Raw genomic sequence first — 27281 nt, forward strand, 5'->3', positions numbered from 1 at the left:
CCTACGCTGTCTCTAGTGTTCCCTTTGGGTTTGAATGCTCCCACGGGTGGCACTTGAATTGATGAGGCATCTGGCATGGATTCCTTCTTTTCCCTGCCTCACTTCTCCACTCCCTTACTGGGTTTAACTGGAAACACTTCCTAGTAGATTGGTTTAAGTGATTTATTTCACAGCTGTTAGGATGGATATGTACAACGTTCACTGTATACGTTACATATGCATTAAATGCACCAGCAACTTAAGTTGTTCTCTCTGGAAAGAGCAACAGTAAAACAGCTTCATCATGTGAAGTGATTCTTTGCATGGCATGCCTAACAGATCGTGTCTTCCAATGGATGGTACTTCTCTGAATGGTAACCCCAATTGTAAAACCTAAGGGCCTATGCTGGGCCTGGGTCCTAGTGATGGTTTACAACTTGACATTCTTGACCAACAGAATGTCCCACTAGATAACCTCCAACTCTTTCCTTCCCCACCAGCTGACTCCCTTAGGTCTCACGCAATTATTTATTTCAGTGGAGTTTATACCCTTCCTGTGCCCTAGTGCTTCTGCTTCCCAGTTAGACCAGTAAGTAATTACCCTCAGCCGGCTGAGTCTCCAGTGGCCCTGTCCTTCCACAAAGTGGTCCAGAAGGTCTGTAGACCTTCATGCTATGGAGCTGGTGTCCTTATCTTAGATGAATGGGACATGTTCCACCAAACTCTCAATTATCAGCACAGTCTGATGAAAGAATAAGTCTTGTCAGAAAAGGATACATACAGCTCTTGCTTTCAGATGTAGTAGGACATCTGAGCTCCCCTTCTTGTTGGCAGAATTACTTCTGAGATGAGACATCTGGGGCTGGGTATTTGTTGTGGGGAGCCGTCCCGTGTATTGGAGGATGCTTAGCACCACCCTGGGCCTCTAGTCACAAGATGCCTCTTCTCAATTGTGAAAACAAAAAATGGCAATATCAGGGGATCACGACAGCTATGAAGGAATAAAAGTCTCTTATTTTGTATGTAATCTTTTGTTGCCAGAAGGCTTTTCAGTTGTTTCCTATGAGAAGCTTCTCTCCATATCTTTTATCAACAGACTGATAGTTAATCCTGCCTCTTTACACAAACACAGCACACACCACTCTTTTCACCGTAGCACTAATAAATAGTATTTCATTGCCCATCAGAGAGGCCAAGAAAAAAAAGGAATGACAAGATCTCATTATCGTGTGAGTGGGGAGATGAACTCTCTCACACACTACGAGGAATGTGTAAATGACTGGGGAGGAATGGACTTTTTGGAAATGGAATTTGGAAATATGTATTAAAAGGTGCATGAAACGCATGCATATTTTTTAGACCCTCAAATTCTATTTTATCACAACAGAATAATCAGAGAAGATATGATGTGCACAGAATTTTTTTAAGATAATGAAAGTTAGAAACAACCAAAATGTTCAACAGGAAGCTGATTCAGTAAGTTATGGTATAGCCATATAGCAGGATATAATGTAGCCATTAAAAATAATGATGTAGACACACATTTGATTAGGAAAAAAAGATTTTTACAATGCATTAAGTAAAAAAACAGGTTACAAAACAATGTATATACGTATAGAAAAAAAAGTCAGGAAGGAGAGACACTAAGAATTTTAACCGTATCTTTGGGTGTAAGAATCAGGTATGATTTTTTTCTTTTAATTTTCTTCCTTTAAAATGAACATGTACTCCTTGTATAACAAAAATAAAGTTCGAGTAATAGGTACTGCAAATAGCATGGTCCATGAAAGCAAGACTTTCCACTGAGAGACCGCGAGATAGTTTCTCTCCACTCTCGTCTAAGAATGCCAAACATGAAGCAAGCTATTGCCTGGGGAAGGAGCCACTGAGGCTGCCTGTAATCAAACTGGAGCTGAGGCAAAGGATGTTTATTTAGCCCTCCTCAGACTTAGCAACTAAACAGATTCTTATTGTTTGCGATATCTGCTTTTCTTCTCAATTGTATTTATCCATTTGAAGTATTATTTTCTTAATTGAGGAATCTCTAATATATTCTAAACTCCCCATTTTTGTATGGAAAATTAGTGGGCGAGTCCCTGACGGACTGACTTTAACTGCACACTTGGTGAAAGAGTCAGGTGCCAAAGTAACGACAAGGAAATGGAGCAGAAGCTCCATGTTTCTGCTCTTTCCTAACCACCCTAATGCCCACAAGTGAAGTAGCCCGGCTGCTTTCCTATCTGCATATAAATGTGTGGACCCAAAGGGTGAATTATATCCTAGAACAAAATGCCTGTCTAATGAAAAAAAAAAAAAAATGGGGGGGATAAGATAATGTGCAGAAGTGAATTTAAAAAAAGAGCCTTTTTTCTTCCTTTCTCCAAACAATCTGCCATGTGTGAAAGACCCTAAGGAATCCCCTCTGCCCTGAAAGGAGATAGATACCCTTGCATCAGAAGCAAAGCTAGTCACACCCACCAATAATAGGCCATGCTTGTCCCAGGTCTTAATGAGAAATAACACCAATTTTTCAGGACTTATCACTCTGTGAAGCCATCTTTCACAGCTGTCACTTTTAGCAGGGCTTTACAAGACTCTGGCCACTTACCTTAGAGTCAGAACAAGACCAGCTGATGTCAGGAAGCCACAAAACAATACACAAAGAACACTTAACATTTAGTTGAGAGCAGGGCAGCCACAGGGAGGGCGCTGGACTAAAGACTATGGAGCCACACTTGACGCTGAAGCTGTTTAGGGGAGAGACTCTCCCTCTCCCCACAGAATGTAAGAGGGCTGATCCTACCAGATACACAGCAGTTCATGTACTTCACAAAGAGTAAAATGTGAAGCTAACATTATAAAACGGCCCTAGTTAACTGACTCCATCTCATTCTCTTCTGGCATAGAGCTAGTGCTTGGCTAACAAGGGCCTCGTGAGCCCAGTTCATGGAGATTTTACAACTTCAGTCACTTGTTCAACCCAACCATGTGCTTTGTCACCCAAACTCTCATTTCCTTTTCACATAATTGACAAGCTTATTTACTGTATTTCAGACATTTTATTTTTCTAACATTAGGCTTTGGTAAGTACAAAAAATTCACAGGTACAAAAATTTCTGTATAGCCTTGTGGTAGTCAAAAAACCCGTGAAAACAAAACAATGTTTTAAGTTGGGTGGTATCCATCTCTATACATCTGAGTGACAGTCTCCTTCAAGTGTGGCTGTAAAAATGGCAAGAACTATTGCATTGTGATGACATTACGATTTCTTATGACTCTTTTTCACTTGTCCCAGGAAATCTACTTCACGTCATCTGCACTGGATGGGTTCCTTACTTGTATTTTGCTATAGACCAGTTCTCTGCCTCTTCGGGGCTTCAGTGATGACACCTTCATCTTTCAGCCTCACGTTCTGACCGTCGGAAGATCTGACACCAGCCTCAACACCTAGAACAGCTGGACTGAGATTTATAGCTATTACCCTTTCTGACGTTAGAAAAGAAAAAAGTAACGCTGGAAAAGACTGATGAATTTTTCCTATTGGCATGAATTTCTCTTCCTGCAAGGATTTAATTTTCATACTCCCACTGCAGATGAATTATATTTGATGAGCTTTTATGTTTTCAGAGCACTTAGATATTTTTTTCTTGAAAAGATTGCTTCTTCTTATCCCTAGGATCTGAGTAAAAATGATGTACAGGAACAGGGGATGTCTGAGTATATCTGTTTGTTTGTTTTTTTTGTTTTTTTTCCCCCCTATATCTAATAACCTGTTGGACACAGAGAATGGAAATCTCCACGGTCTCTGTTCAGGAGCTCCAGGTATGGCTGAGGTGACAGACGAAACCAAAAAATTCACTTTATTTAATCACAGATAATAAAGATCTTGCCGGGATGTTCTAGGCATGAAGACCAGGCAAACACTAGAAAGCTGATCGGAAGCTGTCTCACAGCTTAGACTTTTTTTTCCTCTGCTTAATAAGAAATAAATTATCACTGCCATCGGCCTCCAAGTAGCTCTCCTTTTTCTTATGCTTGCTCCGCTTGCCCTCTCTGGGCAGCTTGTCTTCTCTTGGTTTGTGGGAATGTGATGAGTGGTGGAAGGACTTGGGAGCCTTCTGGGTTTTGAAAGGGCCAGGAGAAGAGCGGAGTTTGGGGCCCCTGGGGAAGTCCTCATCTGCTTCATGACACCTGTCAGCCTTCCTGTGCTTCTCACACCCTTTATGGCCCCTGCTCGATTCTTTTTGGGTTTCCTTCTTTTCTTGAGGCCACCTGTTGTTTCTACAGGAGGAATGGCTCTTCCTCCTGTTATGGTGGGGCCTCTTATCTGCTGCGTCCATGTGAGGTCTCTTGAACTGCCTTGGAAAATCCCCATTCTTCTGGAGTTCTGGAAAATAGAAAAGTATTTCTGCATATTCAGCAGCCAGACAGTCCAAGCACAGCTTTCACTGGTCTGTAAATAACTCAGCAGAAAGGGAAACCAGATAATGCAACGTGTTCATGATAGGACATTCTGAATAGCTGTTACTAAGGTAAAAATCACTCACTAAAAATTACATGGCTATAGTTCTGTATTGGATTGCTAAAAATGGAAAATATCCAGAAATCCAATGATACTTATTCTATTCAAAACAGCTGAATTAGGTTGAACAATGGAGATGAAGACTAGTGAGAGCAGTAATCATCTCAGCTTTGTGAAGAAAACTCACGTCTGACCAATTCAAGTTCCTGCAGTGAGAAAGACGCAGCCCTTGACGATAAAGTGAAACAAGAGGCATAAAATGGTCTTGTGACAGACTTATATGACATTTCAATTACCCTCTGAAGATAAAGTCTGGCCACAGGACTTAGAGGTAGATGCCAAGCCGGACAGGAGATTATTCCTCCAGACATCACTGGCTTGGAGAGTATACACACATGTGTATCCTAGAGGTTTTGGTGCCAGATCTGATGTTCAATTTTGCCAGGACTTGGCACCCTTACTCAAAGTGTTTGATGGTTGTGATTCTGATGGGTAAGTGGGAGATGAGGTTCCAGTGAGGGATGAAAACGAACATGCCAACAAAACCTTGAAAGATTAAAGAAGTGGCCAATAAAAAAACAGGTCGAAATGCAAAGTGATATATTTAGGGGACAAAAAAATGAATTCTAGGATACAGAGCAAAGATAATTACTTACAAACTTTAGCATAAAATAAAAATTTCAATAGATCATAGAGAACCTCAAAGTTGTCACAGAGTTGTCAATAAAACTAGTTAAAAGGGAAAATAAAAGGTTTTTCTAGCATTATAAAAGTTATAAAGGCTCATCATAGAAAACCTGGGAAATACAAAAAAGTATAAAAAAAACAGTAGCCATAATCTTTTAAATTCAGAGGTGATATTTTGATGCATTTCTTTTTAATTTTTTTAAATTTAGTTGCCTAATTGGTATCTAGATGTACTATAACTTCTGTCTCTACCGTTGAGATAAAGTTCATACGAAACGTAATATGTAAAATATGCAGGAGTTGAGAAGTAATTCCTTTTCAAAAAGACCCGAACTCAGAGAGAGTCGGGAAAAGAATAACAAAAAGGTGAAAAGAGTTAACAATGTACAGGTCAACTTGAAAAATAAAGAACTCTTTTGTCCTGAAAGCAACAAAAGTAACTTGGTAAACCATTGGAGTACATGGCAAGAAACAAGTCTAAAGAAGAGGCCTAAATTATAAAACAGAAGAACTTTCCATTAGCAACAGTGAAGGAACCACAGAGGGTGGCTGTGGACCGACGTTCTACTGTAATCATAGCCGGTAAGAACGCACTTCTTTGGGGAAGCTCCAGGAATCACTGGGAATCACCTAGCAGGAAAAGCCTTTCTTTCCATCAAAAATACTAGGGACATACAAAGGGAAAAAATAATTACTCACCAAACAGAAAAATCTCAAAGGAGCCTTTACAAACTCTGAATACCTACATAGATAGAAGTATTTTCTGGACATTTTCTAAACTGGTCATTATGTGAGAAAAATGTTTACTCTGAATAGAATATAACAGTTTCTGAGGTGGATGCCTGATTTCTGGAGATCAAGAAAGTTCTGTCTTTTACGGTAATTATTTAAAAACATTTTCTGTGCTAGCCAATGACCCCCACAGCAGGGAAAGACAGTGCAAAAGAAGGTATTTAGGAACTATTGCAAAGGTGGAACTCACAAGAAGTCAATAACATACCTTTCACTTTTCGTTTTATTCTCTGTTCTCTCTCCCGAATTTCATATTTGTCATCATAGTAGGAGATGAATGGAGATGTTGGAAAGGTCTGGTTAAACATTCGTCTTTCTGTACATTCCTGCAAGTTGTTTAAAATTATTGTTTCGAATTGCCAAATTTGAAATCATGATGTTACAAGGGCACTGCTCAGACCACCTTTCTACAAGATTATGGACCACTGTAGTTAGAGAGGGATCCCACACCCAGGATACCCCATGCTGTGGCTCAGGATGCTGTCTTGCTCGGACGCTAGGAGGGTCACACCCAACCACACCCAACCGTGCTTACATGCTTCTTTCAGGCTTGGATTTTCTTTCCTTCTTTACCCATGAAATCCTTCTTCCCTTTTTTCAATCTTCCCTGCCAAACCCCGCCCCCAGTCTGAGTTAACAGCAACAGGGGCTGAATCTCTACTGCACTTGACTTGTTCCTGTTAACGGGTTTATTTTATTTAGCCTTATGTTGCTTTAGACCTTTGCTTGTCTGTCTCTTCCAACAGCCTTCCATCCAGTGCTTCTTTCACATATACACCCTAAATGTGGGTGCAAATTCTTGGCCCTTTGCTCTTTTCCCTTCACACAAGTGGTATGCAGGCTTATTCTAACCCAACACTCACTGCTAACAAGGGCAGTGATTCTTGTGGTGGGGAGCAGGATGGCGGTGGTGGGTTATGTCTAGCTTGAAATTGCTCCTAGGTAATTCTGAAACACCCCAAAGGAACGTTCTCTTCTCTTTGCTCCCCCCACTCAAGATGAGATCACTCCTCTCACCCTAGTTTTGCTTTCCACTCGCATGACTCTGGCTTTCCCACTGCTGCTATTTCCCAAATTCACATCCTTGGCCTGAGCCACATCCAATATAATAGGCTTTATTTATCATGATCTGTCGATATATATTCATTCAGTATGTCTGGAACCAAATTTTCTTTTCTTTGAAAGAGGCTTCCCTTTGGAACTTTCCCATTTCTGTCCTCTGCCATCTTGCTTAAAATGTATTTTATAAATGTTTAATTCTTCTTAGATATTAAGGAAAATAAGAATACCCCTTAGGAAGAAAGTATGTGAAGAAGCCATATAAAATTTAGTTGACTGATCCTAACTTCGGCATGATATGTTTGACTTGTGATTCTAAGATATCTGACCAAGCTGGTAGCCACACACTTAGGAACATAATTTGCAGAGTTTAAAAAAATTATGAATCATTCTAAATATACACTTAAATATAAAGTAATGGAAATATGTACCTACTATTAAGCTTTATCAAATCATAACATTTTACCTTAACTTCAGTTTTTGTCCCAAGGAGTGAAGCATTAATAACACAACTGAAATCCTCTTTCTCATGCCTCATTCCTCTCCTTCCCTTTCCAGAAATTGCCACTGTCTTAAAGTTGGTGCCTGCCATTCTCATATGTTTTACTCTTCCTACTAATAAACATTAAACAATAGTGTAAGTTTGAAGTGTTCAGACTTCATAAAAATGGTATCATTGTATAAATATTTTGAAGGGGCTTTAGGTTATAATAGCTTTACAGAATAAATTGGGCTATGTTCTCTTGGATTATCTGTTTCTGAATAAAGGTTTGGTAAAACTTGACTGTAAAACTCTCTGGGTCTGATATATTTCAGTGGGGAGAATTCCAATTACTAATTTAATTTTTTTAGTGGTACTGGTTCATGTAAGTTTATTCTTCAGTCATTTTGGTTAATTAATATTTTTCTGGAGAATTATTTATTTTATCTGTATTCTCATACTTAATTTTGAACGTTATAAAGTTTGTATAGTATTCTCTTAGAATTAAAATTTTTTAAGCTATTTACACTTTTTATTCACTATTTGTACCTTTTCTTTTTCTTTGGGTAGTTTTTCCGGATGTCTTTTTTTCTTTTGAAAAGAAAATGTTTTCAAAGAACCAGCTTTTGGTTTTGCTGATGCTATTAATTTTGTTTCCTATTTTAATAATTTTGAATCTTATCTTTATTATTTCCTTCTTCCAAGTACCTTTAGATATACTGTGTTGTTGACTTTCTGGATCTTTTGGAGCTAAAGGATCCTGCAAGTTACAAGGCAAACCTGTATGGTAACATAAAGAATTACTTTTATAAATCACTATCCATGGTGGCTCCAAGTTTCCAGAAGAAAGGACACCTACGAAAAATTTGGGTCTAAGATTCTGTTATAGTCTGAATGTTTGTGCCCATTCTCTCACCCTCAACCAAAATTCACCCCCAAGGTGACGGTATTAGGAAGTGTAGCCTTTGGGTAGTAATTAGGTCATGAAGGTGGAGCTCTGATGAATGGGATTAATGTTCTTCTAAAACAGACGCCCACAGAGCTCCCTAAACCCCTTCTACCTTTGTAAGGACACAGCAAGAAAGTGTCATCGATGAGGAAGGAGGCCCTCACCAGACATCCATTGTGCTGGTGCCGTGATCTTGGGCTCCCCAGCCTCCAGAAGTCTAAGACATAAATTTCTGTTGTTTCTAAACCACCCAGCCTATGGTAGTTTGTTTATAGCAGCCTAAATGGACTAAGAGAGAGTCTAACCATAAAATATTAAGAGCAAATTACAATGACAAAAAGGTACTAAAGATCCTGAAGCACTCCCAGCACCCACTCATACTTTCACGTGCTCCTGGCGTAGTCTCTCTGCACAGTGACTACTGTTTCCTACGGTAGTCTGCCTGATCTGGAGCTGCTGATGACTGTCCCTGCCTCCCCAACTAGGCAGTGAGCGAAGTTATGGAAGGGCGGTGCCACATTCACCTTAGAATATCTTCCACATGAAGAAGCTGTTGAGTAACATCTGTAGAGCTGTATTTCTGAAACCGAAGGGGAGGGGTCCTCAGACATCTTTAATCATCTGCACAGTCTCGTATTTGGATCCTGTAGGGTCTAGACTAGTGTGACTATATGGAGCTATACAGTACCATAAATATTTTCCAAAGCTAAATGTAAATTATATTTTGATTATCCACATCGCTGGTCCCCTCCATTAGCACAGACAATTGATAGTTGGCTATATAATTTATCTACTATTCTGGATTAGCCACACCACTGATCTTCTTCATTAGTGTGAATAATCTAGAGTTCTTCATCTATGGCAGCAATGAAGCTGCCAAATTTGCTTTATTGTAAATTAAAAACTATCTAAATCTAGATTTCAGGGATAAATTCCAAATGTTTTTAATATATTTCCTATCTACATTAACAGGAGTGACTAGTAAGCAGTATGTATCTGACTGTAATTGTTTTTCTTTAATTGAACAAACATAAATGCTAAAATCACACCCCTTTGCTTTAAAGAGGTCAGCAAGCATAAATTATACATCTATGTGTGGCAGTGGAATGCTTATGTGAATAGGTTTCCTAAACAGTGTTGGCAACATCTGAGTTTTGGCAACAAGGAGGAATGCACAAAGCAGGAAAAGATCTAGAGATGATAATTTTGCAAGAGAAAGTATTCTCTAACAAGGTTTTCAGTGTGAGTTCTATGGAAATGAAGGAAGTATACTGCAGGGTCTCTCCATCCATATCACCATACTATGGATTTGTTCACAGTGGAAAGAGTATCCCCATGTCAGTACTGAGAAATCCCCCTGTACAACTTCTTTGCTTTGTAGATAAAGAAACTGAAAACCAGAGAGAAAACGTCAGTTGTTCAAGTCACATGGTTAAGTCAGTAGCAGAGCAAAAACTGGAACTGAGAATCAGAGCTTCATCCTACTTTCATATTCTATCCCTTCACTCCCTGGTCCTGCTGCCCCAACGGGGAAGAAAAACTTCATCTGCTGGTGAACTGTGCCCCAGCCTTTTCTTCTCCCAGCCATTCTGTCTCTCCCTAGGCTGTCGAGCTCCAGCCCCAAGGTCTGCATGGTCAGAATTCAAGCCATAAAGGGCAGTCCCACGCCCCCAATCCTACTGCTCACAGCCATGCCTGCTCGGAGACTAGAAATGTATTTCTCCATACAAATCTACTTTTTGTGCCACGGCCTTTCTTCCTCTGCTGCAGGATTCCCAGAATGCAGGAGAGCTCTGAGTCGATTCTTACTGCAGCCTGTCTCTGGGATGAGCTGCTGCTGTTTCATACTTAGTGAGACAACTGGCTAGGAGACTCCCTCCCATCCCACAGCAACAAGTTTCTTCTGCTCTGCCACCCCTGCACCTGAAACACACACAGTTTGGCCCTTTCGGTTGGGGTCGGGAACACACAGTTTGCATAGGGAATTTGAACGTTTGTGGGGCATGAAGGCTAGTCAATGAGGCAGCCCCTCTGTCTTTCCACTAGAGTCGGGGTTTACACGTGAGTGATGAAGATTACAGGGAACAATACCAGGGAAAACTGGAGATACTGGAGAACTACACAGAAAATCTAAAATCATGATTTGGCTGTGTCAAAGTCATAGCAAACATAAGAACTCATGAGAACTGTAACCATTCTGTTGACTACTTCTACTTGTCTGATTTTTATGAGCTTTGTATTTGTTTTAGCCTAACTTGTTCCTGCATATTTAAAACAGTTAGAAGAATGTACTCTGACAGATCCCTTACTCTGGTAGGGATGGGAGAAGTCAATCGGTTGAAAATATATGAAGTCTTATTTCAGGATGTTAGTTTATTAAAAAAGTAAGCATTCAGAATTACATTCTTTTCGAGTTCATCTTTCAGCAACCACTCCCAGAATAACAGAATGCTTTATGCCCCAATGCTACTCAAACTTACGTGTCCATAATGGCCTTCTTGCCCACAGTTGTAGCAATACACTAAGGCTGATTGTCCAGAAGGGGTCTTCGGCTTTTTGGGTGGTCCAGGTTTGGTCTGCAACATGAGTATTTGTGAGGGTTTATTAAATGTTAGAAGAAAATTGTAACCTGATTCTTTCCCAAAGAACTCTTTTTTGGTAAGAGACTCTTTAAAGATAGTGCCTCCTAGAGTTTAGTGTTAAGGACCTCATCTCCAGATAGTTCTCTGTGTTAAAGTGCATAACCTGACAATTCTTTTATACTTCACATCAATGTGTTTTTTCCTCTCCTTAGCTCCTCATTCCATTCGGCAGTGTGCCCAGTACTTTCCTAGGAATTATGTCTCTCGGAGAAGCACAATAGGCTGGTAGAACATGACAGACATATAAGTAAATAACAGAACGATGTAATAAGCACAGTGACAGAAACATGTACAAGGTATGAATGGAGTGGCAAAGGGGACCCATCATTGGATGGGGTGGAAGTAGTCAGGGAAAGCTTCCTTGGAAGTATAAAACTTAAATTTACTCTCAAAGGATTAGGTATAAGTCAAATGGAAAGTCCTAGGTAGAGGGGACAGCATGAACAATGGCATGAAACTAAGAAAGAGCACACATGCTGACGAGGTACTACACGCACAGCTAGGTGTACTGACAAATGAGGCTGGAGAAAGCAGGGCACAAGAAGGGAGGGCCTTATTAATCATCTTAAGGAGCTTGGAGTTTATCTGGGCTTTTCTATTTTAAGTGTAGTTTTAAATGTAGGAGCAGAATAGTTAGAATTTTATTTTGGAAAACCATTTTGGCTTGTAGTTGTGGGGTATGTGTGCGCGTGTGAATATGAGCAGGAGAAGGTTGGATGTAGTGAGAAAGGTGGCTGTGAGGAAAGCCAGTGAGGTGATGAGGGACTAAAGTCACAAGAGTAAAGTACAAGATAGGAAAAAGGGAACCGATCTGGCAAATACAAGAGGTGATAAAACTAGTATCTGCTGAACACTGACAGATACAGGGAATGAAGGAAATTGGGATGGTTTTCAGGTTTCTAAGCTGGGTGAACTGGTGAGTGCCAACAATTTGGTAGCAGTACCAACACTTCTCAGAAAAGGTAGGAAAAAAAAGAAAAGCCAAACTAACTTGGACTTTGTGTATTCTGGTGGAGATGTCCACCAGACAGGTGTCTATGTAAGATTAAAGCTTCAAGAACAAGTGTGAGCTGAAGATTAGCTCTGAAAGAAATCAGTATAATAGTGGAGGCTAAGATGACCTGAGTGGACATCATCACCATACCCAGTATGAGCTGCAGTGATGCAGGATGGAACCCTGGGAATAACACCACTTAAGGGGCAGACAGAGGAACCTGAGAAAGGGGCAGAGCAGGAAAGGCTGAAGGATGCAGAATGACAGGAGGATACAGTCAAAGACCTTAGAGAGTAGCTTCAAAAAGGATGAACTAATCTATAGTGTCAAATACAGGAGAGGCTTAGTAAGATAAGAACGGAGAAACATCTATTAGATTTGGCAACTGTTCATGGATAACCTTAGTGTGAGAATCTTGGAATTAGTGGAAAGGTAAAAAGGAGTAGAAGGCAACAGGTTGAAAAGTGAAGCGGTGAATAAAAAGGTGATGATGAAACCATAAAGAACAAGAAATGATTCCCCACAGAAGCCAGGATGGTGGTTACTCTCAGCAGGGAGAAAACCACTCACAAAGGCTTTTGGGGTAGCCGCAATTTTCTATTTCTTGAACAAAGTGGTGTTCTACAGAGTATGTGTTACGTAACTCACTTACTAAATTGTATACGTTTTATGCACTTTTCAATATGTACGTTACATTTAACAACAGATTTTTTTTTTAGAGATTTTATTTATTTATTAGAGAGAGAGAGAGAACACAAGCAGGGGGAGCAGCAGCAGAGGGAGAAGCAGGCTCCCCACTGAGCAAGGAGCCCTACGTAGGACTTGATCCCAGGACCCTAGGATCATGACCTGAACCAAAGGCAGACACTTAACCGACTGAGCCACCCAGGCGTCCCTATAGGAAATATTTTAAAAATTGAACGGAAGTTGAGAAAAGGAGACAGTAGGTATATACTACTTTCAGAAGCATGAATAACGAGGGGCAGAAGAAGACTGAGCAAGACCTAGGAAGGGGGTTTGGAGGAGTCTGCTATTAGAATGGGAGAGAGAGATCTGAACACGTGAGAAAGCTAGTAGAGATGAAGGAGTTGGAAACAGGAGAGAAGGGAGAAGACAGAGCAAAACCCCTGAGGCAGCAGGGGCTTTAAACAGGAGAAAAACCTAACTGGCCTCCCACTCCATTCTTTTTGGAGACTGGAAGAAAGGTAAGGACGGGGTATAAACTTGGGTAAGTTTCATTTTCCCTTTCCTTTTCCCTTTCCCTTCCCCTCCTCTCCTCTCCTCTTCTCTTCCCCCCCCCCCCCATTCTTTTTTTAAGTAAACTCTACACCCAACTCAGGGCTTGATCTCACAACCCTGAGATCAAGAACCGCAGGCTCCCCAGACTGAGCTGGGACCGACCCAAACCCCCTGGGATGCAGTAACAAACAGTGCTGTGGTCTGTGGAGGTTTTATTATCTTCACACCAGAAAATAATCTGTAGGTTATAAAAACTGTTTTCAAACAACTTTACTTTCAGTTTCTATTTCCTAAAAACAAGAACTGGAGGATAACAGTAACCTAGAAATTCTTTTCTACTGAAAATGACTACAAAGGTTACAGAATATGGAATTTACAACCTCAGCTCTTATCAATTGGGGTATAATAAAAAACACAACAAAAGGCCTTATCACTCCCCAATAAAAAAAATGTGGTTCATGAATGAAGACAAGCTGAAAGTCGTCAAGCACAGTTTTGATAGGGATGCACATAAGCCATGTGCCACTCACTCACTGCAGTGGTTCACAAATTTGCTCAGGTATAGAGTGCCGGGAAGACATGACATTATTAAGCAGAAATTATTTTTTGATCTTTGTGTTACCTGATGTGACACAAAATTGCAACCATGAGCATATACGTGGTTTAAGAGAAAGAAATAAAACCCAGCGATATGTCATGGTGTGAAGGCAGAACACACAATATTTCAAGGAAGAAGTTGTCAAAAGCTACTGGTGGGTTAAATAAGATAAAGACTACAAAATCCACTGGATTAGCAATCAGGAAGTTGCTGGCAACTGGAAACTTGTGAACAGTTTGAGGGGCAGAGGTGCAAACCAGATTGTACTGGGTTTACTGTAAGTAGAAAGAACTCAAGAACAGCACATTAATGACTTTCAAGAGACTAGGTTGGGTATGGGGGAAGGGAAGGGGACAAGTAGAGCAGAACAAGTTCAAGGACGCCTCCATCAGTGATCTTTACCAGAGCGCTGGGCACATGGCATGAGCGTATACACGCACTCTTTCACTGATTTATTAAAAAAAATAATTACTGAGTGCTTAATACATGCCAGGTATCTTAGAACAGATTAGGTAATCGAGCAGTGAGACAAAAAAAAAATCACTGCTCACATCTCCCGGGGTAGAAAACAGATAAACCAACAAAATACACACACACAGACAACATCAAATAATAATAAATGGCACGCAGGCAATTGAAATAGAGTTATATGATTGAGAGTCACTGGTGGTGACTTAAGATTGAATTTTAGAGAAACTCTTACTGGGATGGTCATTTTTTGTGACAAACGCCCCCATCCCCCCAAATATGCAATGAGTGGGGAATAGCATTCTAGGCCTCAGGCATGGCGAACAGGGAATACAAACCCCTGAGGTGGGGATAAGTCTGCCAAATCTGAGTATCTGAAAAATACCTGTAAATTTGCAAGTGTAGTACGTGAAGGAAGGATGGGAGAAGAGGCGGTTCTAGACATGGAGAGGGGCTAGATCACTTAGGGCTTTAATAATCAGAGTGGAAGGCACTAGACTTTGAGTGGCATGAAAATCTGGTCTAAGGCTAATGGTAGGTGCTCAGTAACTAGTTGGCACCTGTTAGCAGAGACTACCACTGATGATAAACAGAATTATCCACCCCCCAAATAATAAATGTTCTCTGAAAAACTTTATAAATTTTATAAAACTTTATAAAAAAAACTTTATAAATTATTCTGGGTTTGTGTGTGTGTGTGTGCGCAAATATATGGCAATTTACTCCTGAGACAAGATTTCTAGATCCACTGATGAGAAGGAAAACATGTTCACTATGTTTATTCCACTGGAATAAGAAACTCCACTGGCTCAAATCCTATGCAAAAGGACAAGATGAAATCAGGCAGTAATTACGAGGGGGGCCAACAAGGACCAAATTAAGAGGGATATCCAGACACGGGAACTTTGCCTTGATTGGTACGGATTCAAATAGGGATTTCCTCACAGGAGAGCCGATGGTATCCCCATGGCACTGCTGGCTTCTCCTTACGAATACAGAACACAGGAAAGCCACACTACTATGTAACTCTCCAGTGGTTCGTTCCATCACGTACTCTCAGAATAAAGGCCACAGTGCTCCTGATCCTCCTTGCTCTATTTCACCTTCTCAACTACTAAACTGATTATTTATCATGCTTATTATCTGCCTCCCCATTGCTAGAATGTAAGGTGTATGAGGTAAGATATCTTTGTTTAGTCTACTATGTATCCTTATGCCAAGAATCTAGAGTAAGTGTTGGTAAGCCATGGCTAACAGGCCAAATCCAGCCTGCTGCCCATTTTTGTATAGCCCACAGGCAAGAATGGCTTTTACATTTAAATGGTTTTAAAAAAAGGGATATTTTGTAACACATGAAAATTCTATGAAATTCAAAATTCAGTGTCTGAAAATAAAGTTTTACTAGAACACAGCTAGGCACATCTGTTTACAGGTTTTCTAAGTCTACCTTTCTTTCCTTTTCCTTTTTTTTTTTTTTTTTTAAGGATTTATTCATCAGAGAGAGAAAAAGAGAGGGACAGCACAAGCAGGAGGAAAGGCAGGAAGAGGGAGAAGCAGGCTCCCCGCTGAGCAAGGAGCCCGATGCAGGACTTGATCCCAGAACCCTGGGATCATGACCTGAAACAAAGACAGACACTTAACCAACTGAGCCACCCAAGCATCCCAGGCTACTTTTCTTATATTATTTTAATTCTAGTACAGTTAACATACAGTGTTATATTAGTTTCAGGTGTACAATATAGTGATTCAACAATTCCTTATATCACCCAGTGCTTATCAGACATTTCTCCAAAGAAGACATCCAGATGGCCAATAGACACATAAAAAGATGCTCAACATCACTTATTACCAGGGAAATGCAAATCAAAACCACAATGAGATAATACTTCACACCTGTCAAAGTGGCTAGACTAAAAAACCCAAGAAACAAGTGTTGGTGAGGATACAGTGAAAAGAGAACCCTCTCACACTGCTTGTAGGAATGCAAACTGCTGCAGCCATTGTGGAAAACAGTATGGCCTTTTCTCAAAAAGTTTAAAATAGAACTACCTACAATCCAGTTATCTATGGCAACTTTTCATGCTACAAGAACAGAATTATGACAGAGACTATATGGTCTGGCAAGATAAACTATCTGCTATCTGGCTCTCTACAGAGGAAGTCTGCCAATGCCTAAGTTAGAACATATAAAGTGCTCAATAAATAGGTGGTGAATGAGTAGATGTTAAAGACTCCAAAATTTAATAGACTGGAAATGAGTTATGTGGCCAATAAATATGTTTAAAGTAAATCTGAATATTGAAAAAATCTCTGCCATGGATCGGGATGCAGAGCAAAAGTTTTATGGAATTTCTCTGAATTATTTTATTGCCTAAGTTTGAGGAAATTACAGGTAGTCCTAATGTTCCATCTGCCTGTATCACTCTTTGCCCAGGAAAACATGGTGCACTCCTTCACCTCCTTCAAATCTTGGCTCAAAGCTCATATTAGTAAGGCTTTGCTGATCACTTTTTTCAAGACTGACAGCTCCATCCAACTGGTGTTCCCTTCCCTGCTTTGCTGCTTAAAAACAAAACAAAACAAAACTCCTTGTCACTGACACATCTCAATACTATGTATTTTGCTTGCTTGTTTTGTCTGTCCCTCCACTTGCATTCCCAGGCAAGGAGAAAGTAAGCTCTGTGACGGCAGGTATTTCTGTCTGGTTTTTGTTCACTGCTATACCCTAGATCCCAGAACAGGGCCAGGCACATAGTAAGAGTTCACAAATTATTGATAAATTAATAATGAGGTAATGCACATGGCCCACAGAAAGCATCCGATACATTTTAGTTATTGCTAATAATCTGGATACTTTGGGAAATGATACCAATTTTTTTTGTCATTAAAGGACAACCTATAAAATTATGCTTTGATATATTAAAAAGCCTGCATAAATTAATATACCTTCCTAAGTGTCTCCCTTACTTCACATTGAGAGTGTGGTATATACTCTGACAAAATCAGGAAGAAATTAGTAATACAGAGACTAGGAATTCAGTTTTACAGTACCAGGGATAAAGAGACCCTTCTTGGGTGCCTGGGTGGCTCAGTCATTAAGCGTCTGCCTTTGGCTCAGGTTATGTTCTCAGGGTCCTGGGATGGAGCCCCGCATCAGGCTCCCTGCTCAGCGGGAAGCCTACTTCTCCCCCCACCCCACTCCCACTGGTGCTTCCTCTCTCGCTGTGTCTCTGTCCAATAAATAAATAAAATCTTAAAAAAAAAAAAGAGATCCTTCTTAATCAAGATTTTTAAAGCATGCTTCACGGTGACCCTTATTTTATTTTGAAAGTAATTTCACTCAAAAAGCCTCAAATTTAGCCCCACTGTTCATTTACGTCCCTGGATGAAGTGCAAACATTTGGATGTTCATTCATCTGAATAATGTCACTAGTTGAAAACTTCCATTATTACTAATAAAAATAGCAACGGTATTTATATTGTGCTATGAAATTCTAAACTGTTTCACAATAATTAATTAGTAAATGACATGACAAACGCTATCTACATACTCTCATTTTAATAAACTATCATGTACTAGGACTTAATAGGAATGAAATCAGCCTAGATCTTTCCTAATTAGAGAACATTTCTGTATTAGAATACAGAACTGAAAACTCAATAATGATTTCCAGTGGACAAGTTTTCATACTATGATCTAACAAAAATCTTACAGCTATTTAAAGTGTTAGAAACATAAATTTGTGACTCAATACTTCTGCCTTGGAGCATGTCTTTATTTTTAATTAACAGTAAAGGTCCAATTTAAAGCAGAATATGTCAACTGATTAGCTCTAAGTTCAGGGTTCTGTCATATAGTCTGTGCTGTGGACAAAAAGTTAAATGTAAGGGAATGAATGTAGTCTTTTAGAACTTTTTTTTTTTTAAGTTAAAAATTTATCTAGAGACTTTGACCCAATGGGTTACCAAGTGAACTATTTATGAAAGCAGCTTTTTTTTTTTTTTTTGGTTACAGACATTTAAATAATCTATATTTGTAGGGTGATATCTTGGAGATTACTTTACTATCAATATATAGAAGTAATAACCTGGTAGATAGCATTACCTATGAAAGGTCCATCCCATCTGCTATTCTTGCTGAAAGCTTTTCATGCACCAGTAAACTCAGTAAATATCAGAAGATAAAGCATAAGCCTACCACGCCACGGATTTACTCCTAATGTCTCCTCAAAGTGCAGCCCGATGCAACGATTACAAATGATTTTCTTCTAATGTCATTTTACATAACCCTTTTTTCTGCATGAGTAGTTAGTGCAGAATGAATGAATGAATGCCATTAAAACAGTTAATCATTATCTGGGACACTGGCCTTACTCCCTTCACAACTAGGAATCTCCATGACAAAGGCCAAGAGATCAAAACGCCAGAGCTGCCTCAGTGTCCTATTTCTAACAGTAATTTTTTATGCAAATGAACCTGCTGGGCATCTCCCTCTGTGACCTTGAGCTGCCCTTATCTAAACTGACTTTGATCCAATGAGGGTCTGCATCTAGTTGAAGCTCATTACTATATAGGATAAGCAATCAATTTCACTAATTAAAGGGAATTTTCTACTCTTGTGAATGCAAAATGGACTTATTTTTATAATCACACATATGCTTAAAGACTAGACTATATGTTTTTATTAATCCAATTTGTTATATGAACATATATTAGAAGGCAAATATATTAAGTACTTGAGGTAAACGTATTCATGACCAAATGTAACATTTAGTACTGAGCTTAGCGCCAGTCTTTCTGAACTAGTCACATTTATTCATACACCTCTTAAATCGATATGCTTTTCATGCTTGAGAATGACCTTATTCTTTCAAAATATTTCCAAATCAATTTATTCTTTCAATAAACTCACTAATAGCACAAGCATTCTCCCAACATTCATGTATTTAAAAATTCCAACCCAAGTATCAAATAGGATTTCACAAGAAAATGTTACCCCAAACCAAAAGCTTGTCATCATGGTCAAAGTCGTCCATTGGTGGAAGTGACAAACAGCATGAATTGACATTGGAACAAAAAAAGTTTCAATTTAAAATACATATTAAAATAAATAAATAAGTAAAATACATATTTTTTCCTCTTTATAGATACTATTTTTACTGCCTACTCTAGAGATCAGATAGGGTTTTTAAGTATTTTATTTAGTTTTATAAAGAGTACATAGGGGGAAAAAAATGAATGCCCTCCCTTTCCTTTAGTATTGTTTACAATATAAATGCCAACAAAATGTAACTGGTCCATATTTAAGAAAAATCAAGTCTGGGGCCTAAAGGAAAGAAAGGAAGAAATTTAAAAGTTAGGCAAACAGTTCTGCAGTGAGCTGAACTAAAGCTAAGTCTATGACAAGGTAAAAACGATGATTCCAAGATACCAAGATATGACCAAAGATCCAAAGGCCATAGTCCTGTCCTCCCTTGTCAGGGTTTTTCTGTGGCGGGTCATCACACCTGTGCACCTGGACACCAGGTCTGTTCAAACCACAGTTTTGGACAGTCTTCCACCTGCACACCATTCTGGTAAACAGTCACGGTATTATTTCTTTTGAGGAATACTGGGAGGAATTTTCTCTCCAAACTAAAGGCTTTGAAATTATTTTAAAACAAAGCTTCCTTCATAAAGTTTTTTAAGCTTTCGTTTTTCCTCAGTGGAAAAAAAAAAAAAAAAAAGAATTCAATTGTATTCCAGAGGACATTGCTACTAATTCCCCCCTACATTCTAAAAATGCCATTGAGAGCACCATATATAATGATATACCTATATCTTTTATGTGTTAAAAAAAACTATGTCATGTACCCAACAGACTCCCAATCCATTGGGTAATTCCTTAATTAGGCAGATTTTTGAAACATGTATTATGTACACAACAGACCGGAACGTCTCCTTTGGAGCATTTTCTAGTCTATCGGGTGATTACATCATTAAGCCACACATGCTACGTAGAAAAAAAATCCTTATGAAAATTCATGAAAAAATGTACAGCACATCATTAGCATGCAGCAGACATGTATGCTTTTGATATTTTCTCTGGTAAAAAAAAAAAACTACATGAAATAATTAGTCCAGGTCATGAAAACATGAGAAAGGTACTAGACACTGGTAAAAATGAAAATTGCAAAAAATTGCATCTCTCATGGTTTAGCTGAGAGTAATTTGCTTTATTGGAAAATGGATTCTAAAACAGTGTTCATTTGAGCTATAGCAGAATAAAGAGTGTTGCTTTATTGATTTGATATTTCCTATACACACCAAACTCTTCCTCCCTACTCCTCTTTCGGATACTTCTAAGTTTTACAAACCAATGGACTGAAGGTTGCAAATGACCAGTGGTAAGACCATTAATTATTCAAGGCCTCCTGGTACTGTTTGTATATGTATATCTTCATTTTATGTAACCAAGAGTATAAGGGGTTGCATGAGTGTATCTCTTTTTATTAAGTTGAGACTACACTAAAGTAATATGAAGAGAGGTAAACTGTTGGTATTGACCCCCCACAGTGAAAAGATTATATGTTCATAACATTAAGCACTAGGCAAAAATCTCAAAGATGATATATTTGAAGACTAAATGAACCACAGGTTTTATTAAAAGAAGCTATTCAACTTATTAATTTGACTTTTCTTTTTGTAAACGAGATTCCACCCTACATCCCCGCCCCCCAAAAAAACCCAACAACAAAAAAAGAAAACCTCAGTAAGCACAGAACAATGAACATATGCAAGACAGTAGGATCACAGTAATTCACTCCCTGAATGCTCCAAATCTTCATGGCTTAAAAAGCATCCCAATTTTCTCCAAAGGTAGTGGCATTTATTCACTGGGCCATAGCTAATTTTACATGGAATGCAAAAATGTTAGTTTAAGTTTAATTTACCACCCTATTTAAATATTTCCAATGTAGCTCTCAAACTGCAGAGCTATCCCTCCGTCTATTTTAATTTTAAAGTAAGTTAGCAAAGGCTTCCTTCTTAATCCCCAGAGACTACCTACATAGTGACACAAACGCACAAATTTATGACAGCAACATAAATGCTCTTCTGAAGTAATGTGCAACATTAAGTGAAAATCGTTTCCTGGAAAGATATTATAGGTATCTATATTTTATTTGCCATCTTAAACATATCTGGGTCTTTATGGCCTTATTTTAAAAATGTATTTCCTTTTTATATTTCCTGGTGCAAATGGACTGCATAAATAAGCAATGTGCTATGAGGCTTCAGACCAGCCGATAAAACCTTTCAATTTTCATGCCAGCTTCTTCTTTTGTAATTCAAATCCGCCTGGAAACTGGCAGCTCTGAAAACTGAAACAAGCACTGCCACAAATACCTTGTAATGCTATCGACCTTGTCTGCCCATGCAGTGAGAAAGGGGGATGCGTATGTGTCTGCAGCCATCCAGATAACACAACTCATTTTGGTGGGGGGGGGGTTGGGGTGGGGATAACAGAAGCCAGCCCCAGACTGTGCACCAAAAGCAGTCATTACCAGGCGCGCTGGAGAATAAGTCTCTTCAAAATACACAGTGCATTTAAAAACCGCATATGAGGCTGAGCCACTGCTGTCATTACCAATTTTAATTTAGCTCCTTCAGTTTGCCAGCCAGATAAACTCTTTAGTGCTGTTTTTTAATCTATTTGCCACATTTTATGTTTAAGATTATAGTAATATGGACAGGAGAAGGAATCACTTTTAGGGGAAATAAAGAAATAGATCCGCTTATCAGCGCCCATCAGAAAGTTCATTAATCAGCCAGGCTTTGTGCCCTCTAAATTGAAAGGTTAAATAATCCTCTCAGGAATATTTCTCGGCCCCTCCGCCAATTGTCCGGAGAGGAGCTGCCATTCATAGCACGCGGGATCGGTGACAGGGTATCTTACCACTGTTTGGACCCCAAACAATGATGGACAAATGGCCTGGTTTACAAAGAACCTTTTAGTATATGGACGGAAAAGGACCACAAGCTTTGAAGCAGGGTGGAGGGATAAGGAGGGAATGAAGACAGGATGTGGGGGGAAGGGACAGAAAAGAATACATACATGTGTGAACCCTTGGATATTTTATCTGAATATTTACTGGGGTGGACTATAAAACATAGAAACCACATTAATATACATCTTCCAACTGTATGAAGTGCTTAACATATTCAAATTTGCTTAAATATTTTGCATACAACTGTATAGAAACCATCACTGAAAATTTGTAGAATAACAGAGCTGTGGCTCTATTATATTTATTAGCTAAAACACAGAGGATTCAAATAAACACCAAGATTTTCATTTTTACTATAACTCCACATGACTTACAACACAGAGCGTTCCCCCTCCCGATGTAACCGTGCTTATTCGCCTGAAATGGTCTTAACCAACACTCACAAAGGCAGGGAATTCCACAGCTGTAAGGGCCTGTCTAAAGAGGGGAGAGAAATGCTTTTTTTGCTTTTACAATATGCCTTATCTTAGCTCCTGCTTGTCTTAAAATAAAGAACAAACATGGACTAGGAATGCTCTTTGAAAGAATACAAATCACAGGCAGTGAGAAAATGCTTAATTTTGTGTTGCCTTTTTTTTTGCTGTGCCTCTAAGAGAATACAAGTGGAAATCTGTTAAGAGTGACCAGGCTCTTACACCTCAGCATCTTGCTGTGAAATCAGGCTGGTTTCTGGCATCAGTCATGTGAAGGCATGAAGCAGTTTCAGCTGAAGTACAAAAAAACTGATACGCTATTTTGTTTCCTTCCTCATCTGATTAACATAAATCCTCTACCCCTAGCAGAAGGTATTATAATTGGTATATGTGTATGTGTGTGTGTAAGAATTATTAAATTTCATATTATTCTCAAGATTTATGTAATCTCATTTGCTTATGACAGATAACTATATTCAGATGACACTGAAGTTACCATTTAAGAACTGAACGTTTATAACATATATTAATTATATTTTTCAAATGATACCATTGTATCTTTATATGGTACATATATTACACAGTCATTTTCATTAGGATAAGAAGTAGCCTAAATATTTTTGTGATCTACTTCTTAAATGTCTTTACAATATTTTTAGGCAAACCAAATGAAGGAAATAATCTAAATTTGCTATATTTAAAAGTTACCTACATTTCTAGAAAAGACACAGATAAAAAATAAGAAAATAAAAAGTGAGGTAAATATTTTTGTTAACAAAAGACAGTGCTTGTGAGTATTTTAATTTCAGTTAACTTTAAGAAGGAAACATTTTTAGGAGACGGAAAGTAACAAGGTCATTATGAATCTCCTCATCTCAGGCAAATAACAGTCTGATAATGTGAGTCTGGGCTATTAGTCCAGAGGCCATTTCTACAGGTGTGAAGCATGTATGGACTTGCTTTACTGGAGCTCACAGAGTGTTGAATACGAGCTATGTGCTAGGTATTGTGCCAAGTACTTTACATTTATTATCTCATTGCATACTTAAAACAAGAAAGTACCATCCCCATTTTTCAGATGAAGAAACCAACGATCTTAGAAGCCAAATATTTTAACTAGGTTTGACCATCTAAGCAAATTAAAAAGCCAGAATTTGACCCAATGTCTGATCCCAAAGCTGGCATTCTTTTCTCTACAATGACAAAAAAAATTCCCCAGTAATTCCCTCATAAATAAGTCTGCTGCTCCAAATCAATTTTATAGCATGTTTTTAAAGGACTTCAGTAAAATGAGGAAATATGGCATAGTTATAAATAAAGAAAACAGGAGAGATCCAAGAAAGACGAAATTGAGATTTTACTATATAAACAAAGCTAATGAACAATCCAAAATTTAGTTCCCCTAACTGAAAAGAAATGTGGGGATAATCCACAAATGCATGTAAAGAACCATATTTATGTAAAATTGGTATTTATAGACATGGGTACATTAGAAAGTTATAAAGATGACTTTGTAATCCATCTAAATAGATTTGGCTTCATGTGACTTTTGAAAAAAGGAATGAAAATAATGTGGTACCTTTATTACCAACTGATTCATACACATGAATTCTTTTTACAAAGCTGATATGAATTTCTGAACATTCCCATGGAAAAATTCTTATTTTGCAATGTGATCTACCAGTGTATTGGCACATCAATTAAGGCAAAAGTCTATTTTAATTCCAAAGATACCTAAAAAAATTTTTTTGGTTAAATGGTTTCTAAATATGTAGCATTTTTCTTCATATAATATTTTTGATATTTCAAAAAAACCCAAGGATATTAGTTTTGGATGACCATTGCTGAGTTCAAAATAGCTGAAAGAAAATTTTACTACAAATGTACAAAACTAGTAACTATCATGACTTTCTTGTATGTGGGGATCAAATGAATTTGAAGTCTAAAATCTGATTGATTTTATCAATAATTCATTAACTTTTAGTCATTTAAGAGATTTTGCTTTTAAAATCTTTAAATTTAATTCAATTTAAGATTACTAATACAGTTTATACCATAAAAGAAAATGTAACACTAGTTCAGAGAGATTGTTCATGTCAACAAGTCAAGGGGTTCTTTCAGGAGTCTTTCCCTGCAGATTATTCAAATGACTGACCAAGACCCTTAAAGGTTATGGTTGATCATGACTGTGAGTAACTAAGTGATTCCTAAATACTTAAGACCTGTTAGGAATTACTGTAATCTACCATGTCATTTACATGCATGACTACTAAAAGGAATGTTTAATACAAATATCATTGGTCCAGTATACTTTATCTACTTTTATTCTTGCACTGAAATGTCCAGAGAAGATTACGACAAACTCAATCAGCTGGAATATATTTATTTAAGGAATGGCATGAATGACCTGTTCAAAATACATATGAAAAATAATCACTTAAAAATGCTAAAATTATCCTACGTAATACTTCTATTCTCTTTATGTGTGACTAACATGACAAAGAATAGGCATCATTCAACGCTTCAGGTTTTTAAACTATAATTTATTATATAATTTAGTGTTAAATTGGATTTTGACCATTGTCAGGCTACCTGTTTATATTCATTTTTGTTACAATAGGAGCCCTACTTAAAAGTGTAGAGTTGTAAGTAAAAAAACAACGTAGTTTTATTTGCGATTATATGAATAATGTAGGTGTTTCTTAAGGAGAAGAAAGACTTTAAAAATGTTATATATTAAAATTATAAATATTTAGAAATAGAATTTAATTGCCACAGAATGTAAGTATTAAGAAGAAATTGCCCCTATAATGACTATAATTCCTTTGTAAGTAAAGGTGAACGTACCTAGGGAACAGGAAAGGGCAGTAAAAAGTTCAAATGTAATCTGCATCCTTTTATCATCCTCAGGAGAAACCTTTGCCAACAGAAAAGAAAAAGTCCATAACAAGTATTCTTTTAAGTTTTTAAAACAGAAGTAAAACTTGAAGCCCATATAGTAAATATGTAAGTCCTAAATGTAGCGGTGTTTGCCCCCAGCTACTAAGAGGCAGACAAAAAGGCACAGGGACTTTTTTCTCAAATAAAAAAAGCTGTTTATAGTAGAGCTTCAGGTTCAATTAATTTATTACTTAACAACATGTGCTACCTAAAAAATGCCACGATGATGGGTGACTAGGACATATCTTCAGATATTTAGAAGACGGCAAAAACACAACTGCATCTAGGCCAAAACATAATTTATAATGAATCGTTTATAAATCGTGTGAATGCTGCATACTTTTCATTGCTTGATTATCTGAAACACTTAACTTAAAAGAGAATTAATGTCATAAAGCACTTGATATTATTTAAATATCTTAACACAAGAGAAAAAACCTACTCAAAATATGCCATATTGATTTCTCATTTAAAACAAATTAATTTTTGCATAAAAATACTGAAAGTCAAATAAGTTGGAAATTCTCTCTGAAGGGGATGACACCTCAGTATTTCTTAGAAAAGAAGAACATATGAAGGCTCTCCTATGTGTGTCAATAAATAATAAATAATGTCCAAATCTAAGTTTTATTCTACTCCCATTCATTAATAAGTTTGTGTACATACAATGTCTAAATTTCTGAGGAAACACTGTGAGAGGAAAAATAACATGTGCATTTATAATCCACAATGTTCACTTTTTTCCTCTTCCTTTCACAGAAGCTTTAGAAAATTGCTTTTTGATGATTTGGCAAATTGTATTTATTTTTAAATGAATCTCATTTATTGAGATTGATAATTCCAGGTTTCATTTGCTCTGAAATTGCATTTTCCAATTGCTTCCAATGATAAGTTCTAGAAAAATGTGGTCCAACATGCCAGTGAAATAAAGATTTAAAAAAAAAACAACAAACTCAGTTGACCTACTCTGTAAATGTAGTAATTACATTTTATACTAAATTCTAAATATGATGAGATTGAAGTAAAAAAAGTGCTAGAAAAATGTTGACACTAAATACTTTAAGAACAAGGTGAGTACTTAAATAAATACAAAGTATTCACATAAATTTTCCATCTGAAAAATATTTTAAAATTTGTCACTGTCCAAATGTATTTTCTATCTCTGTTATATATGGAGTATTAGAAAATAGTCATCAGTGCTCATTCAGAAATTCTTTTTATTCAGACACTAAGTAACTTGAAACATAAAGCGTTCTGACTTATTTTGTAGTACTACAATGGGAAGATAGCCTTGAGGTACTACAAAATAGTTGTGTGCCTTCTGAATCATCAGAGCGTGATTACACTCACCTCAGCAGTATTTCAGTATTAAGGGCATTTTTAATGAAAACTAAATCTCTGAAAATTTGACAGAGAGGTAATATCTCAATAGCAACATTTAACCCATCAAAACATTGAAACAGCAATACC

At 37.8% G+C, this 27281-nt stretch overlaps 1 protein-coding gene across 2 annotated transcripts in view; it reads right to left on the reverse strand.

The window, feature by feature from the left end:
* Positions 1–3642: 3642 nt before the first annotated feature.
* Positions 3643–27281, reverse strand: part of ZCCHC7 (zinc finger CCHC-type containing 7) — a 243829-nt gene continuing 220190 nt past the window's right edge. For both annotated transcript variants that reach the window (XM_045780307.2, XM_045780308.2), the window contains exons 7-9: positions 10950–11045; positions 6189–6306; positions 3643–4366 (exon numbers count right to left, since the gene is read on the reverse strand). In XM_045780307.2, the coding sequence (XP_045636263.2) occupies positions 3927–4366; positions 6189–6306; positions 10950–11045 (654 nt within the window). In that variant the 3' untranslated portion in view covers positions 3643–3926. The remainder of the gene's footprint in view (positions 4367–6188; positions 6307–10949; positions 11046–27281) is intronic.

This window comes from Ursus americanus, chromosome 18, assembly GCF_024610735.1.
Source record: "Ursus americanus isolate L20-20 chromosome 18, mUrsAme1.1.p, whole genome shotgun sequence".
Classification (NCBI taxonomy): domain Eukaryota; kingdom Metazoa; phylum Chordata; class Mammalia; order Carnivora; family Ursidae; genus Ursus; species Ursus americanus.